This window comes from Xiphias gladius, chromosome 16, assembly GCF_016859285.1.
Source record: "Xiphias gladius isolate SHS-SW01 ecotype Sanya breed wild chromosome 16, ASM1685928v1, whole genome shotgun sequence".
Classification (NCBI taxonomy): domain Eukaryota; kingdom Metazoa; phylum Chordata; class Actinopteri; order Istiophoriformes; family Xiphiidae; genus Xiphias; species Xiphias gladius.
In genome coordinates this window covers 8,048,652-8,065,827 of record NC_053415.1, presented here as the reverse complement: position 1 = coordinate 8,065,827, position 17,176 = coordinate 8,048,652, and the positions used below count along the sequence as shown (strand labels likewise).

General features: G+C 41.7%; 1 protein-coding gene across 1 annotated transcript; it reads right to left on the bottom strand.

Annotated features, from left to right (window-relative positions):
• Positions 1-9,354: 9,354 nt before the first annotated feature.
• Positions 9,355-12,783, bottom strand: fev (FEV transcription factor, ETS family member). The gene is made up of 3 exons (XM_040148967.1): positions 12,735-12,783; positions 11,947-12,018; positions 9,355-10,727 (listed from the first exon to the last, which is right to left on the bottom strand). Exons 1-3 carry the CDS (start codon positions 12,781-12,783, stop codon positions 10,186-10,188), a joined length of 663 nt encoding a protein of 220 aa, XP_040004901.1. The 3' UTR covers positions 9,355-10,185.
• Between the last annotated feature and the right edge of the window lie 4,393 nt (positions 12,784-17,176).

Here is a 17,176-nt window from a genome sequence, read left to right as displayed (position 1 = left end):
CGCGGAGACGAGCGAGACAGTGGTGTTTTGTTTTTTTTAAAGACGCATGTTTTGCAAAATCACGTAACGGTGGTTTTGAATGAAAGGGCCGGCGCTGAAGGCTTCTCACCTGTGGGTTGAATGTCTCTCTCGTGATCAATAACAGCAGTAGGGTGTTTAGGCTACAGTGTAGGAGATTTCATCAATGCATGCCAACGGTACATTGTCCCCTTTTCGTCTCGCCCCTTGAGTGGCGCGGGGGCTGACTTAGTGGCACAAACCACATTTCCGAGTGACCCCCTCAAATCCCCGTTTTAGTTCACGATTCGCCCACTTTCCGGGTGACCGAGTGGCTGGCGCGGCGAGTTGGGGGCTCCAGGCAGGACCGGGATAAGATCGGTGTTCGTGCGGGAGTCGAGAGGCGGAGCTGTCCGAGGTGCTGACCTGCGCAGCCCTTCCCCCGCCGCCCCCCCCTTTTTTGCTATTTGAGTTACTCTCCCACGACAGAGCCGCGCGCGGCTTAAGACGACCAGAGTCAGCCCGGGGCACTTTCAGCACGTAAACCTGAGCCTTGCGAGCAGAGGTATAGCCGCCAGTGTGTTGTGCTTTTTACAGTCTCCACAGCTGATAGTTAAGCTGTTAAACATGCAACAGATATCAGAAGCATGTTTCTTTAAGGGGACAAAACACATTACTTGGTAGAACTGTAAGTATTCCTCTGTGGGTAACGTGGTTTAAACGCTCCGTTCCACCTGCAAACCTCCTGCAGAAAAGCACCAAGCTGTATGTATGGCAATTTTAATGTTTTCATCTCCTCTTGTGTGATAATAAAAACCAAATTTGTCACAACACTGTCATTTTGAATTGAAAACAACTTGTTTTTGCCTTCCAATGTGTTGCTGTAGTAATGTACCCGCAGGTGGACCATTGGTTCAACTTGAAAATGAGGGAAGGGGGCAGAAACGTAGAATTAGTGGAGGGGGGTATCGTCCCCCTGCAATGTGATAATCTGCACTAAATGGGCCCACAGATTGCCATACAGCAACATTATCAACCAGGGGCCTCTGCTGTGTATTGCTTTTCAATACGTGTTGGCCTCTGCGATGTGTTGCTTCGCAACATATTGCAGGGGTCAACTAGAGACTGAATGGAATGTAAAGCTTTTTAAGAGATTCTTTAAAATTTCATGCGTGCCAACTATAAAATTGAATAGCCTGAAACTATGTGGTTTACATGTACATATCCCACGCGTTAAACTTGCCCTTTATTTTATTCTCCTCTGCCTGTTTTGAAGGTGGCTGCATATGATGTAGTTCAAGCATTAGGAAAACAACTAGAGTTTAATGGTCAAATTGTGTTTTAGCCCTGTTCTTTAAGTGTGCTGTGAGCCTCAGTTTGCTGGGTTCGATTCCTTTTCAGTTCAGTCAATTCAGGAAGGATGTTTCCTCATAATGTACATATTGAGTGTGAACATCTCAGAAATAAGAAGACTATCATTTGCACACGTGTGTCATTGCAGTTCCTATAAGCTAAAAGTGATTTGACTCCAACTCTGAAACCAAACTTGTGGGGCAAACCTGACAGTTAGTATTCAGTATTATGCTCCTTCTAAGTGATCATTGTGATGTTGTGTTGTGAACTCTTTGTCTGGAAAGTGGAATATAATGCTGCTATTTTGCACAGCTGTGAACAAACCTTTGATGTTTTGCACAGTGGTATAACATAATGGTCATGTACCAGTGTTTGCTTTCAGGCGCTGGAGTGTTTGTCAGTAAGTTTGCAGTTACACTCACCCAGTCTCGCTCTAGGATGATCATTTGTGAATCAGATCTTTTGTACAGTTCATTTTTCCTATATGTCAGCTATGGAAAGTAATATTTAGATGTGTGTATGTTGTCTGTGGTGTTGTACCACGGTGGCATTCACTCTCTCTACATGTTAATAAAAGGTCAATAGAGTAATTGTTTATGGTGACCATGATGAAATAAATCCAAACTTATGTAGGATCCCTGGTCTCACTCGCATTGCTTTGATCATTTAATACTGTCTTAATGTATATGTGTGTGTCCACTATTCCATAGATAGCTCAATGTGTGCGCACACATGCTCGTGGCCCATGCTTGTACAAACCTTGCAGTTTTGCTGAAGCAGTAATCGACGGGGACAGCGTCTTATCCACTCATACAACCCACTAATCCTTGATTTGAAGGAAGCCCTTGAGACATGGTTATGCAATAGAAATAAGTCTGCGACAAATATGCTTGCCATGAGGTTGCCATGAGACTGAAACTCGTGAGATTTAATGGTTGCCGTGAAACCAAAACTCATCAGATAGGGTTATTATTACATGGAAAAGTTTACTGAGGCAAATTCTAAATACTAACGCAAAGATACAATTTTTGGAGGTTTAGAGATGGATAAGGAAATGGTTAAAGGTATATTGTATATCTGTAAAAACAGCTACATTACATCCCAGAATATGTTGCGGTTAGATTAGCTGGGGTGTACACTGAGGACAGTGAAGCATGCTGACACATATAAAGGATATTTTTGGTATCCTTTCTGTGCGTCCTGGGTATTCCAATTGGGGCCACATACTGAAATGGGAACACAGACAACTAAACAGTAAGAAAGTCAATTGTAAAAACCGTCACAATTTAAGGAGGAATCAGCACGTACTTCTCCGCCAAACTGCTCTCACGTGCTACATTTCTGATGATGATTCTCAGAGATGTGCCAAAAATAAAGGATAGAAAATTATTCCGTAATTGGGTTGCATTAAAAAGCAGATTATGAAGTTTGGGAAGCTTCCCTAGTTTAGAGCATGGGTATGTTGGTGATTTACTGTCTGACAGAATGGAGCTGGATTGATAAGGGTTTCCCCTGGTTTTATGAATAAGCCACATGGGCTGGAGGGTTCCTTCATGTGATTGGTTAGAATCTGCTGCAGTCTCAGAACTGTCTGTGACTCTCTCGCTCTCTCTCTCTCTGTCTTATAGGGACATACAGTTTCTATTTACAGAGCAAAAATGGAGGAAAGCAGGGAGAACTGACAAAAATCATGACAGAAAGGGAACAGGAGCGAAGTACTCTGAGAAGTCGGTAGAGGCAGAGAGATTGGAGAGAAAGTGGAACGGGGACACAGAGAAATGAAATGAAGTTAGACAAATGGGAACACAGAGGGATAGAGAGAGGACATACAGACAGGTTCCCATTTATTTCATTTACTGCCATCCATCATTCATTTCATTATTCTGACCTATTTTTAAAAAAAGTTTATTGTGACTGCAAATCGTCATATATTCATTAATTTACAGTCTTCCAGTTTGTTACATATTACTACTATTGCTTCTGTAAAACATGGCATGCTGTGTTGTCACTGGATTGATCTTTTTCTTAATTTTCCTAGGTGCATCAAACAGTATGTCATTAATTTCTCTTTGAATTTAAGACTCTTGATCTGTTTTCCCAGCTGTAGTCACTGCCATATGTTTTTATATATGTCTGGCATGACATCCACACAGCTTCAACTTTCTTGTGAACGGAAGAATCACACATTCTGATCCGTCAGGTCACACAGTTCAGGGAATCATGGGAAAACGTCACGTCATGAGGGTCAAAACAGCTTTCTTGTTGTATCTTGGTTTAGTTCTGTCTTTTACCCCAAGCCTTTCCAGCCTGGCTTCATGGCAGCGTCCTGCAGCAGCGTTATGTAACAGCCTCCCGGTGCAGTGTTGTGAGCCTTCTCCTCGTTATTAAGATTCAACCCAGGTCTCCTGCATATCTGTCTGCCAGCCTGCCTTCCACATTCTTCTCCGCTTGTCTCTATAGTAACGGGTAGGTAAGTGAATGAGAGCAGGACAAAGTGAGCTGTGTGGGGCTGAGCGTGGGCTGAAACGCTGCACAACACATACACACTGGTACACACACACTGCGGTGATCAATAGAACACATGCACACAGTGTTTGTGAACATCTGTCAGTGCAAGCATGTGTCCACATCCAGCCACTCTGTCATCTCTGAGTTACCTCTGCTTTGGTGCCGCTTACCACTCTCCCAGATTTGTCTTCCCTGTTTGATCGGCATTAATGAAAGACGAGATCAGTGGAACAATATTCCTTCATATTCAGGTTTCTTAAATCCAGGATAAGATGACCCATCCAAGTTTCTGATTAGATTTTATTTTCTATTACATAATCCTGTGAAGTAACTTAAGATTGTATAGTCCCACAGTTCATCCTTCTCTTGGTCTCTCTGGGTTGTGATTGCAAGTGTCTTGATTGCATTGTTTGCAAGATCACGCCAGTAGGTTAATCTCACAGCTTTATTGATTTGTTACTTTTCCCATTGAGATATTATATTTAAAAAAAAACACGATACGTAATTGAAATAGAATGCATCGTTAAATATTTTTGTCTTGTGATCCCTCACATAGCAACTGGAGTCCCTCGTCACGCGGCAAAGAAAGATTCCCCTTTCAAAGGTCTCACATGGTTTTATTTAGATAACTGTTCGAGACTCAAAGAGGTAAAAATGGTAGTGCATGGAAAAGCAAAGATTAGAGAAAAGTCTAAAAAATAAACAGACATTTGTGTTGCAACCTTTCTTTTTTTTTAAATTCCTGTCCCATCAATCATCTTATGTCTCCTCAGATTTATCTTGTGACCCTTGGACTACACTACCAAACTCTATATAAAGTAGTACACTGGCTCCACCTCGACTAGCAACAACAGTAAAACGCTGTTTACGCATTGATACATCAGTATTAACAATCTAATAATGTCCCATAGAACAATATATGAGTCAAAGAGGACATTTTACTGCAGAACCAGGTATAGTATATTTAACTGATAATATCTTTACTTTTCCTTGAGTAGGATTTTAATTGCAGAACTTTTACTTGTAATTGACTTTTTTACATTAATGTATTGGTACTTTTACTCAAGTAAAGGATCTGAACAGACCAGGACAATGTAAATTTAGAAAAAAAAAAAAAGCATATAATGTCTTGTAACTTAATCCAGATAACATCTTTACCAGTGTGTACACAGTCCGTATCTTAATTACTTTTGTTTATTTTCCACTCTCTTGGAAAGGAGTTCTCTTCGACTTGATCCTTGTCAGCTTCATCCGTGTGGAAAAAGGACCAAATCTGGACCAACTGAGGGGTCAGCCTAGAGGGATTATGTCTATTTTGCTGTCCTCTTGCTACATAACCACCCTGTTAATCTCTTTAACTAGATTACTTTAGTGTCAGTTTACAGTGAGAGGCACAGTGAGGTGAAGTCAGGTTTAGCCCGGACACTCGACCAAAGAATCATTATTCATTTCATGCTGCAGTTTTTGAACAGTGAGATGGTTCTTCTACTGTTATGTTACATGCTGTATATGTTATATAACTATATACTGTCACATCTATATGACGCTTTTGATATTTAAATTTAAGTTGCCATACATTGTGTAACTAATCCAGAGCAGTATCCTAATTCCTTCGTTCACCACACACCTACACAGCGTTCATTGTTATTTTCTCTTCTTTATTTGCCAGTGAATGATTCCACACTGCATGAATCTGCATGATTATTCATCCATTTCATTTTATGTAACAGTAAAAATAAACCGACCCAGGATTTTGAGGTATAGAGGTGCTCCAATCCCAGACCATTATCAGAATTGACGAATTAACATATCGAGCAAACCATTACTGGTTTTCTGTCTTCAAGCTTTAATATTTTCCACTTGCTAAATTTTACCTCATATTGCACCAAGTTATATCTTTCATAGTAGTCATAGTAGGGAGGTTAGGTGGTGGTTGCTTTTACTAGTCACAAATTGACTTTCACTAACTCTATTTTTAAGAATTACAATTCATGCAGAAGCTCAATTTTAGCTTCTTTAGATTTACATTTAATTTTAATCATTAGTCCAGTGTTAAACAATGGCTAAAACCCCTCGAAATAACATGTCACTTTGCCAGTAAGGGTGTATTCACAATGTCTTGACAGGTTAACTGTCCTCCCTGAGTTTTTACCTCGACGTCAGTAGCCTATTGAACTTTTTTCATATCAGACACATGGAGGACGAATAAATATAGGTGGGAGATTAATTATAACCATGATTACAGTGTGATCTGGAGTTGTTTTTGTGTTTTTAGCCGACAGAATGTAGGTCTATGTCCAGACACACGGGTGTTGAGTAAATTGTTCTGCTCTGTTTTCTTTTACCTCTCACCTTACCTCTTTGAGTCTCTCTCCTCTCCCCACGTCTCTTTCGCTCCGTCGCTTATTCTCCAGTCTATTTCAGCACCACGTAGGTGTAGCGTTCTAATTTAGCCGAGCCTTCATTACCACTCTCTCCAGCTGGAAAAATGACTCACTGACTGCAACACTTCACACAGAGCCACACAAAACCCACTGACTGCCTTACCCTTGTGTCCTAATAATAATGTGCACTGAGGGACCTTATTTTTTTCAAAGAATATGTGATTCAGTAAATGTAATCTTTAAAATGTAGTTTTGTTCCATAAATATTTTTATTTTGCTCGTGGTAGAAATTCAGCCAAATAAATGCAAGTCCCCTGCTCCTACAAACACTCATGCTGAAGTGCTCTAACGATTGAGGCCAAACAGCAAATATTTCAAAGTTAGAAATAACAAGATTCACATTTTCTTTTCCGTGATATCCATTTTGTCTTCATTTCTTCCGAGTTTGATTTTCCAACAACACAGCTCATAGCTTGTGAATGCAACACAGCGCAACAACCTACTCTCAGCTCTCAGATATCGGAGCTTCCCACCGTCACCTGAACACTCCTCCCAAGAAAGCTTCTGAAAAAGAATCGCATAATGACAATATTAGTTTGACAAAAAGTAAGGATTGCTGCTTGTTCACTGTAATGGATTACTTTAGGCAGTTTTGGGTGTGTTTAAGGTGATGTTTGCACCTGGCTGGCCTCTACTGGTTGCCAAGGAGGCAAAAAAAAAACATTCAGAAAATTTCTGAATGTATTGCTCGCTTGGCAAAATGGTGATGTTAAATAAGTGTAATGTGTTGTGCAATGTAAAATGTGTTCTGTAAGAACTAGGTCACGACATGTAAAAACCTTGGTGTGGTCCTTAAAGTCCTGCGGACAGGTTGGCGACTGACTTTCTGCCCACAGACAGACTGTCTCGGTATCAATCCGAACAAAGAGGCTGTCCGAACAGTTGTGAAACTCAGATCTGACATCAGTGAATTGCTATGTTGAAGCAGAGTCACAAAGACCCTTCATTTTTCTTTCGTTTAACTTATACAGAATTTTCATCTGTAACAGAAGTGCCGCTAAGTAGCATAAGTACAAAGATATTCTTCTCTTCTTTCCCCCTTCTCCTCCTTCTCGTGTTTTTCTTCTCTCTCCTCAGTCTTCTACGTTCACACTGTTAATCCTGTAGCTTGAAGGGAAAAACACCCACCTAGTGTGTTATGCAATAAGAAGAGAGGGGATGAGTGCTGCTTAGCAGCAACAATAGGCACAGCAGATTAGTGGCAGTGTAGCTGGTAGAGAAGACAAGGGACGGTTGCAATGTTGCGGAAGTGACTCAATCCCCGTAGAGGTTCCACTATGTTATTATAAGTATTGTAAGTACCTAGTGAACAACATATCAGGATACACACCTGTCTCTCTTTCTCTCTCTCTCCCTGTGTGTGTATGAGAGAGAGAGAGAGACAGAGTGGGAGGAGTGAGGGGGCGGGGGGGATTCAGTTGTCAACAGCGACCCCATGTCTTGGTATGCGGGGCACACACACTGTTGTTGTGAATGAGTGACCCTCTCTCTCTCTCTCTCTCTCTCTCTCTGACTCTGTCATACACAAACACACACTTCCTGTCTCTATATCTTTAGATGCTTTAGATGCAACTCCCACGTCCATTCCGTTATCTGATCACTCTCAGTCCAGACCTGCTTGAATCTCTGTAGACTTGCAACCCAAATGAGGTTTGGGGTTCATCCGCTATTGGCAGATGCCTGTATGTTCTGCATTTGAGCAAACTCTCTTATCACCTAGTTATGTAAACGGTGTTCGGATGTCGGAAGAGTTATGGCGCCCCCGTGTGGCTGACAGGACTGAGTGTCAGGTCATGGCACAGCTCTATGCTACATCAGCTGAAGCAGCAGCAGATAACTCCATAAAAAAGTACAATATACATGATAACAGGTGATGACTACGGATGAAATCCCCGCGTAGAGAGGCAAACATGAGGTTGCTACTTGTGCCACCGTAGATTTGTTTTTTCCAGGAGTCGGTCTTATTGGTGAAGTGTTGCTACAGTCATTTGGAGGTGAAACCAATACCTTTTGTAGACTTCTTAGCAGTGTGCTCACTTGCGCTAAAATATCAAAATGCACAAGCAGCCGATTATATTTTATTTTTAAGCAAAAATACTAGAGCTCTTTTGATTTTTTCCTGTTACATTAACCGCCTCCAGCTGTAACCTATTGCTCTCCCCAGCACTGCCACTGCAATATATATCCATTAGTATCCTTTTCGTCACCATTGGGTCACAGTTGTCGATGGAAATTTCATATTAAGTCTGCGAGATGCTGGATGGATGGCTGGCTCATTATTACATTTTTCTCTGTATAGACAAACAGAATGAGTCACTGAAACTCTCTAAATGAGGCAGCTTCTGCCGGCAAATCATAAGTGTTTTGCCTCAACTGCTGGCGGGGTCACATGCCACGACTGTACAATACTGTCCACCATGAGTGGACATTTCTGTGGCGTCCATTTTTGCCTTGTCGTCATCAGCACATTGTAAGAAAACGCTTGACATCAACAAGAACCAGGACAACACATCATGTGAGCATGGATGGTACCCTGTTAAAAATGTGACCCAAAAAGTCCCCCGGTGTTTTGCGGCACCGTCGGCGTTTTGAAGGATGAAGCAAAAGGGCATCAACACATTCAAAGACATCCTGACAAAGAGGGTTGATCATAAGAGTCTGTTTTTATTCACTTACATTTCTTTTCCATTGGTACAGTTGGTTTAGCTAGTATGAGCGTTTGTGGATGAATGCACTGCAGTTGACTTCAAAATCACTAAAAAGCAGCAATAGCCTGAGCCTGTCTGTACCCTACAGTATTTACAGAGTAGGTCAAGGGGTCACAGTCTCTCTTACTATTCACGGTAGATCCTATGCCACACAAATTACAACTCTATACCTCTGAAGTAGTTCCATGTTTATTGCAAGTGAGTCTAGCCGGATTTTCCTTTTATGAGAATTTCCATAAAGGACATGGTGTAACCTTGTGATCTGATTCCTGGAGTAAAGTAACAATATATATATCTAGGGTGACTGATCTTTTCAGGTGATATAGTGGTGGTGGGGGGGGGGGGGGGGTATTTAGTAAAAGTGGAAATGATGCGGTCCAGCGGGCCGTGAGCTGTTTCATGATACCACGAGATGGCGCCCATAGTCCAGTAATAGATGGCAACTGGCTCCCGAGTTGGTACAAACACACGCATCTGTACGTAAAAAACAAACAAACCCAGAACTCAAGGAAGAAGGGATGAGAAAACAGCAAAGGAGGCGAAAAGGGATGATAACTGATCGTTGTAACACAGACAATATGTCTTTCATTATCCTTTTGAATAATATCCTATAATTTGTTCATTTGGAAATCCGGTCACCAACGCGGACACTTTTATTGATCTACGATTTAATTTCACAGATCGAGGCTGGAATTAGGAAACTCCACATCTGGGCTGTTTATGGGTTGGAACTGAACTAATGTCATTACTCAAGTAGTGAAGTGCGGCGCCTAATAGGTCACACCGCTGTACATCAGTGGATTTGATGGATTTATTGGTTTCCAATCGGTTGAAACTGGGCAAAAATCATTTTCTTCCTCTTTTTTTTTTTTCGTGGCAAATAATACGTTTTTAGACGTCTTGCTTACGCATAACTGTCGTTTCAGCATCACCTATGACTGCAGGCCACAATGACGCCTTTGAAAACAGCAGTATGCTCTTAAAACAATTCTTGCGTGTCGTTTAAAAACGTTCATTTTTAACCAAATCGAGTCCGTGTTAGCCTAGACCATATTCTCACCAGCAGACTACCAAAAGCGACCCTCCTGTCCTCTTCGACATCCCCCCTCTCGTTCACTGACGCATCACTCGGGCTGTTAATGTTCTTCCAGTCTGTCTACGGGGCGCGTTGAAAGTCAGTTGTAATGGTTGTTGATGTTATTCAGGCTGTTGATGTTGTTGACGCAGCTGATGTGGGACGGGGACACGGTACCGAAGGGCCCCGGAGGCTGGAGGTTGTGGCTGTGGTACAGAGCCGCCGGCGGGGAGCCAGGCCAGTAGGAGAAACCCGACGGCCCCACGCCGGGGGCCACGAGGTTCAGTTTGGAGATCCCGGAGAAGGGAATCGGGGAGAAGTTACTCTGAAACTTGTAGATGGCCTGCTCCGTGGTGGACGGCTGGCACACCTGCGCCAAGCCGTGGAAATCGAACTTATAGGCGTATCTCTTGCCGTGGACTTTGGTCATGATGTTTTTGTCGTAGTAGTAGCGCAGCGCCCGGCTCAGCTTGTCGTAGTTCATGTTGGGCTTGCTTTTGCGCTCCCCCCAGCGCCGGGCCACCTCGTCCGGGTCGATGAGCTTGAACTCGCCGTTGGTGCCCTCCCAGGCGATGCACGACATGTTGGTGCTGTCGGAGAGGAGCTCCAGCAGGAACTGCCAGAGCTGGATCTGCCCACTGCCTGGGTGGAGAAAGTCAAGACCAGCGGCCCAGCGCGCATGATAAGAAAAAGAAATCCTACGTGAAACCATTTGATAAGAACATCTGAGTCATATTCGCTATCACTGATAGACATTTTGGGGGGCTTTAACATTTTGCCTTGTATCACTTAAATCCTATATTATCATCCGTCAGTTATTTTGATCGATACAGAAGAATTTTTTGGAGGCGAATTGCAGACTATTCGGACAAAGAGAGGCTACATTTAGAGACACTGTAGTTCACACGCTTCGAATGAAAACCTTCCCCTTTCTTTAGATTTATACAACTTCATTTTTTTTTAATGCGTCCAAATCGTTTGTTTTTCTCGGATAGCCCTTTTTTTTTTTCAAATGCATCCCACATCACCCGATTCGTACAAATCATGGTGTTCTTCAAATTCTTCAGCGCCCGTTTAAAATCTCATTTGGGTGCTCTTCCAGGTGTTAGCCGGCAGTTTCAAACACAGTATTTTTCATATTTGAATGTATATTTTTGATTTGAAATCCTGTCGACCTCTTTCATTTCCCCCATCGCACCTGGCTTTCAGAGGTGCCAGTGCCCGTCTAACATCAGCTCTGTGTAATTCAATCAGTGACAATCAGCTGTGGACGACTGGCGGATGGACTCTGCCTTTGTGGCGGTTTTTAAATTATGCAACGTACTAAATCTATTTTATAATTATTAGTTACTCTTTCCCCGATCTATTGATCAATTGACCTAATTTTTTTTTTTTTGGTTTTTGTTTTTTGTTTCTTTCTGTGACCAGCTGCAAACTCAGACTACGAATTCAGAAAGTGGGCTACTGTTTTTATCGATTGCCTCCCAGTAAGAGAAGTAACAGAAACACACATGAGATGAGAGGAGCCTCTAACGCACTTTAATCCTGCTATAGGCTAATAAATAGTTTTGTTTTTTTTGTAAGTAGTAATGTGATAAACGTTATTGATTCCTCGAATTATTATTTTTTTTCAAGTCAGTTTCGTTCCCATGGCCACACGCTTTTCCTACATAGTTAAAGGACCACTACCTAACAGCTGTTTTATCATTATTATTATTTTATTTCATTATTAATATTTTCTGATAGTGTGCTGGAGCACTGGAAGGCTTCTTCCACATCAAAAGCATAATTAATAGGAATGAAGAGTGGACTGTGATATGCACCGGCCGCCCCGACAGAGCCACCGAGTTCATTCTCTTACCTTTTTGCACTCCTGTATTTATCGGACCCCATGATGTCCCTTTGCTTTCTTTCAACAGATTTTCTGTTGGATCTGAAATCAAAACAGACACACCGTCATCATCATCATCATCATCATCATCACCATCATCAGCTGCCTGGCCACCCTGTTTATAAATTATTACAAGAGGCTTTTCTGGAACAGGCGCGGGCCTGCTTGAAAAATATAACTCAAGAAAAAAAAAAAAAACAATCCGCTCTGGTCCACAGTTTTCTAGAAGTGACTGTCACATCCTCTGATAAGCAAGACCACCCTCAAATATCAAGGACTTGGGTGGATGAAATAAATTAGGATCTGAAGATGGATTTCTTTCAATCAGTTTTCAGATCAATAAATGAGAAAAATCTCTCAGCAGAGATCGGCTTTTGACTTGCTACAGAATTGACCCAGCCCGCTGCACACGACTCAAATTCAAATGAAATGTTCAACATCCCCAGATTTCACCAAACATTTCAAGAGATCAAAAAACCCCTAATAGTGTCCCGCTCCAGTCGCAGTCTATTGCACGAAAGCGCCTCGTCTCTGCGGTCTCCTCCGCGAGAAGCCAGGAAACGCGTCCAGGAAAAAGGATTTCCGATTTCCGACAAAAGAGCAGACGGGCTTTCCGATTGAAAAGGCTCAAACAATGCTCTGCCCCGGAGACGGAGCATCGCCGCCTCGGGACACCGACACCCGGCAGGATTGGAGAAAACTATCTATATTTCATAAGAGGTTATTTCTGTAACTCTTCCCAGGACAGAATGACCAACCTGAGAGATACATGTTGAACATGAGGTTTCCTCCGCAGTCCTGTCTCATTGTGTTCAGTTGTTCAGAAAGGGTTGGATTTCATTTCATTGGTGGCGGAGGAAACGATTTTTATTAAACTTTATCTCATAACTGTGATCTGGAATAAATGCGGGTGGACAGATTGAAGTTTCCAGGCAACTGTCACTGGCCCCCATCTCTGAGACAATATTCAGACAGCAATTTCCCGCGGTGCATTGCTTTAATTAAAAGAGCAATTTACCTCTGTCAGCCCGCCTGGTGCCCACAATAAAAAGAGGCCGATAGAAATTCGGCCCTTATCAATCCGCCATCACAGTTTAATAAAGTTTCCACGTTAAGATCTGAGTTTCTATGGTGAATTGAAGTGTTTGACATGGAAACCAGTTCAGATCCTCCTCACTTTTCCGCCTCTTTGCCTCTCGGCAAACAGCAAAGGCCTATTTCATGTTGGAAAAAGAACATTTACCTTGAGGAGCACGCTCCGGCGCACATGGGAAAACAAGAACATTTCATCCCCCGAGCCGTCTGTTTGTGGGTTTAAGGTTATATAGCCTCAATCTGAGCGTAATGAGCTTGTAACTTCAAAACCATGGCTTCTGATGCCCGCTGACGTGGTCATATTTTTTTGCTTCCTCCTCTCCTGTTTGTTTTCGAGGCAGCGGACTGTGCGGAGCCCCGTGGGCTTTTATGGCCCAGGTACCATAAAGTCCGCTTTGGCCTGGGCGTTCAGCATGAGACATGGCGGCATTTTTGCCTCTGTCTTATGATTTGTTACTGCCGTTTACGCGCCATTTGCGATTAGCGTTGGCATTAAAAGTCGATATATTCTGGCAGGCCTCCTTCGGGGGCGGCGGATGAGACACCGCACACAGGCGTGCTGTCAGCCGTCCGTCGGTCTTTCCCCCGTTCACGCCGTTATTACATTTCACACATTTTATCCAGGTGCAAATAATGTGGGCAGCACAGGCACACAACGCTGGCTGATGATCAACAACACAACACAACAGTGATTATATTTCATTTAAATGCTCTTTTTTTTTTTTTTTTTTACGAATCAATTAATATCACCCATGATTTCAACACCGGATCTCTAGCGGTATTCCGTGTGATCACGCACACCCGTGTTGTTGCATTTTAAAAGCCTTTTATTATATCACCTGCAGTTAGGAAAAACTATTTCACCTTTGATTGATGAAAAGCAACAAATACAGGGTTAAAAAGATCATTTTAATTATGTCCAGGATTTATGATCATGTGAAAAACCCCTGGATGACAGCGGACACCTAAGAAGAGAGGATGTCCTGGTGGCTTGGTAGTTTTGGGATGTGTCCCTCATCCAGCTCCAATTTCCCCGGTTTGGTTCTTGGAAATTTGTTGTATGTCACATTTCTGTCTCTCCCCAAATGAATCTTTAAAAAGCCACACAAAGAGAATAAAGAGCCCGACACTGATATGTGTGTGTCCCTGCAGGGATCTGCAGTGGTTTGACATCTTGTTTCTCCTGCTGTAAAATGCAGTATATGCATCATGACATTAAGAGACACAGAGTAATCAGTACTACGATTTGGTGTTGGCTAATCAGCCAACACTAAATAAAAAATTTTTAAAACCAGAAATATGAATATCTTGAAATGGAATTACAACATTACATTACCCCACAGAAAATCTTACAATCTCAACTTTACCCTTAAATCCAAATCATACTTTGCACATTCCAGACCTCTGCTTTGACTTAACTGAATGGTCTGCTAATCATTCATCATTCATTTAGGTGTTTCCTCTATAATGTGTCACCTGACTGAGCTCAAACATTCACAAGTGCACACTTTAGAAAAAAATGCAGCCTACATAACTGAATACGTCAGGTTATTTTTTATTTATTTAACTACATAGTCAGTTAACACAGGAAGGTTTGCACATATTATTCCCATTTCACATAATCAGACTTTGTAAAAGCTAATTGCATCAGACTATGTAAGGATTGTCCTATTTGGCTTTTCCGCTCAGTCAAAGGGGACAGAATCTTCTGTAACTGGTAAATGCAGATTTCATCTGAAATCTGTATATTTCCCATGTCCCTTTATCCTGGAAAAAAAAAAAAACAACAACAGGACTTTCCATCCTTCACGTGGAAGCAATTCCTCAGGGCCGGGCTTGCAGGTCTGTCTCTGGCGTCCCAGACTTGCTTTAGCTGCCTGTGTCCACGTACAAGTCGCAGGCAACTTAAAACAAGCCTCGAAAGCTAGACTGTATCCATTGATGGGGTGGTAGATAGATGACGATATGTGTATGAGCGACCTCTGGTCAGTGATCAGCATGAGGCCAGAAATCCACCGGCAGAAAAAGAACAAAAATACTTGTTTTCAGAAAAGCATTGATTTGTTTAATTTCCATAAAAAACTCTGTTATCATTTCAATTTAGGGACCTGGGCTATAGTTTAGAATTTATATCAAAAAACAGTTAAGTCGGCACCTAATGGTATCTGTTGAAAGCATGTTAGTCTTGCATGTATCCATTAATTTAAACCATAATTCAAGACTGTGTCATTCAGATACTTTTCCTAGTTATGAACTAATTAGTCAAATTAAGCCCGTGACCTCTGTGGTCATTTTGTCACTTGATAAATGTAAATATTCAAGCTAAATTATATTAAATTTTAAACTCATTTCTCTATTTCAAAATCAACTGTAATTCATATCGATATAGTAATCAATCCTAACAGGAAAAAAAAGAAAAAAGCTTTCACCGAGAAGCATACCAAAATTCCTCTGTAAAGTCTCACACTTACCTGAACTGCGTAGCCAAAGCACCCCAGCTTTCAACTTACTACACCACTCAAGTGTTACTCCTCTAACAGCCCGAGTGCAGCCTCTTTAATCAGTCTGCAGAGGAATGTATATTTGAGAAAGGTGTGTGTGCATAGTTACACATTTATTAAAAGATCCTGGTTTTTTGGGTGTGGGACTGTGATCCCGTGCAGACTTGTGGGTGTGTAACACGGAATCCCACGTCCTGGACCAACAGGAGGAGTGTGTAAAGAGGTAAACACACTCCAGGATCCCAGCGCACGACCGTAAGATAAACGTGATGGTTTCACATTTGAATAAACAAACAAATGTTAAGTTACTAGACCTTTCATATGAATTATTGTTGTTATGTGAAAGGTTGTGGTGGTGAAAATCAAATTATCAAAATAAATAAACCAGTTTTTAATTTGTAAAGCAGAGTTTATGTCAGAAATTACTCAAATCTCGTACACACTGTTCAGAATGCTGAGGGCCTCTTTATGATTTTGGGTAGTTGCAGCTTAAAACTCCCTACCTGACTAATCTGCTTCTCTTTATTACATCTGCATCTCCACCTTTGTGAATGCATTTGCGATTTGTTAGGATCAATGGCTTTCAGCTGGGTTAAACTAATCAATGAACTGCATAGTAATAATATTATAGTAATATTAGAGACATTAACTCTATCCCTGAGTCACTGTCCAGTCAAAACCAAATTCGGTGAGGTAGATTTTTTTTTTTAGATAAACCGAAGGATCAAGTTTTCCTTTATAGGTTTGACGATTTTTATACATTTTAGATTAAATAAAAACAAAATCTAAAAACCCAGTGAATTATCTGAGAAATGCCCTGTGAAGAAAGGTGAAAGCAGACCTGTTTTTAGTAACACATGGAAAGCTGCCGTCTTGGAGATGTTTATCACAGGCCGGTAACAAAAGTAAGTAGTATAATAGTAGAACAGCATATACAGTATAAGGCCTGGGGACATACAGTAAATTGTTCAGGTCGGTGGTTGCATTGTGCACCTTGCAAACGTTTCTGTGAACTTGTATGTATTTATTTGGGGTAATATGCCTTTATAGTGGGCTGTCCGACAGGCCAGCTGTTCAAACAGGGTTCGGGACCCTGAACAGTGTGTATATCCCTACCTTTCATCAATAACTTGAAACTTTACATGGATGACTTTTTGTCTCTCAGAGGACCTCTGCTGGCCTCTTTTAAACTGTTGGAGGAATAATGAAACTCTTTAAATAAGGCGAGCTGCGTTAGGGCTGACACCATGGGCCTGCATCTTTGTCAACCCACTCAGAGCTTTACGGTAAAACTAGTCCACCTTTGTGCCTGGCTTTGTTTGGGTTGTCAACGCTACACAGAACTTTTGCTGCATCAGATAGACAAAGCAAGCAAGAGAACTTCAGTTTGAATGAATACTGTTTTTAGAAGATGATTGATAGTTTTATTCAGATTTATATGTCTCTGTTGAGTACTTCACGTCAATAATCCAAATTGCATGGTTTCAGAATCGCCAAATACCCTAGGTTATCCGTTGCTTTTCATACAGCTTCACACTATTTTCCATTTTGGCAAACTGTGCCTGGAACAGTCAAAGAACAAATAATAGAAACAAACGTGATCT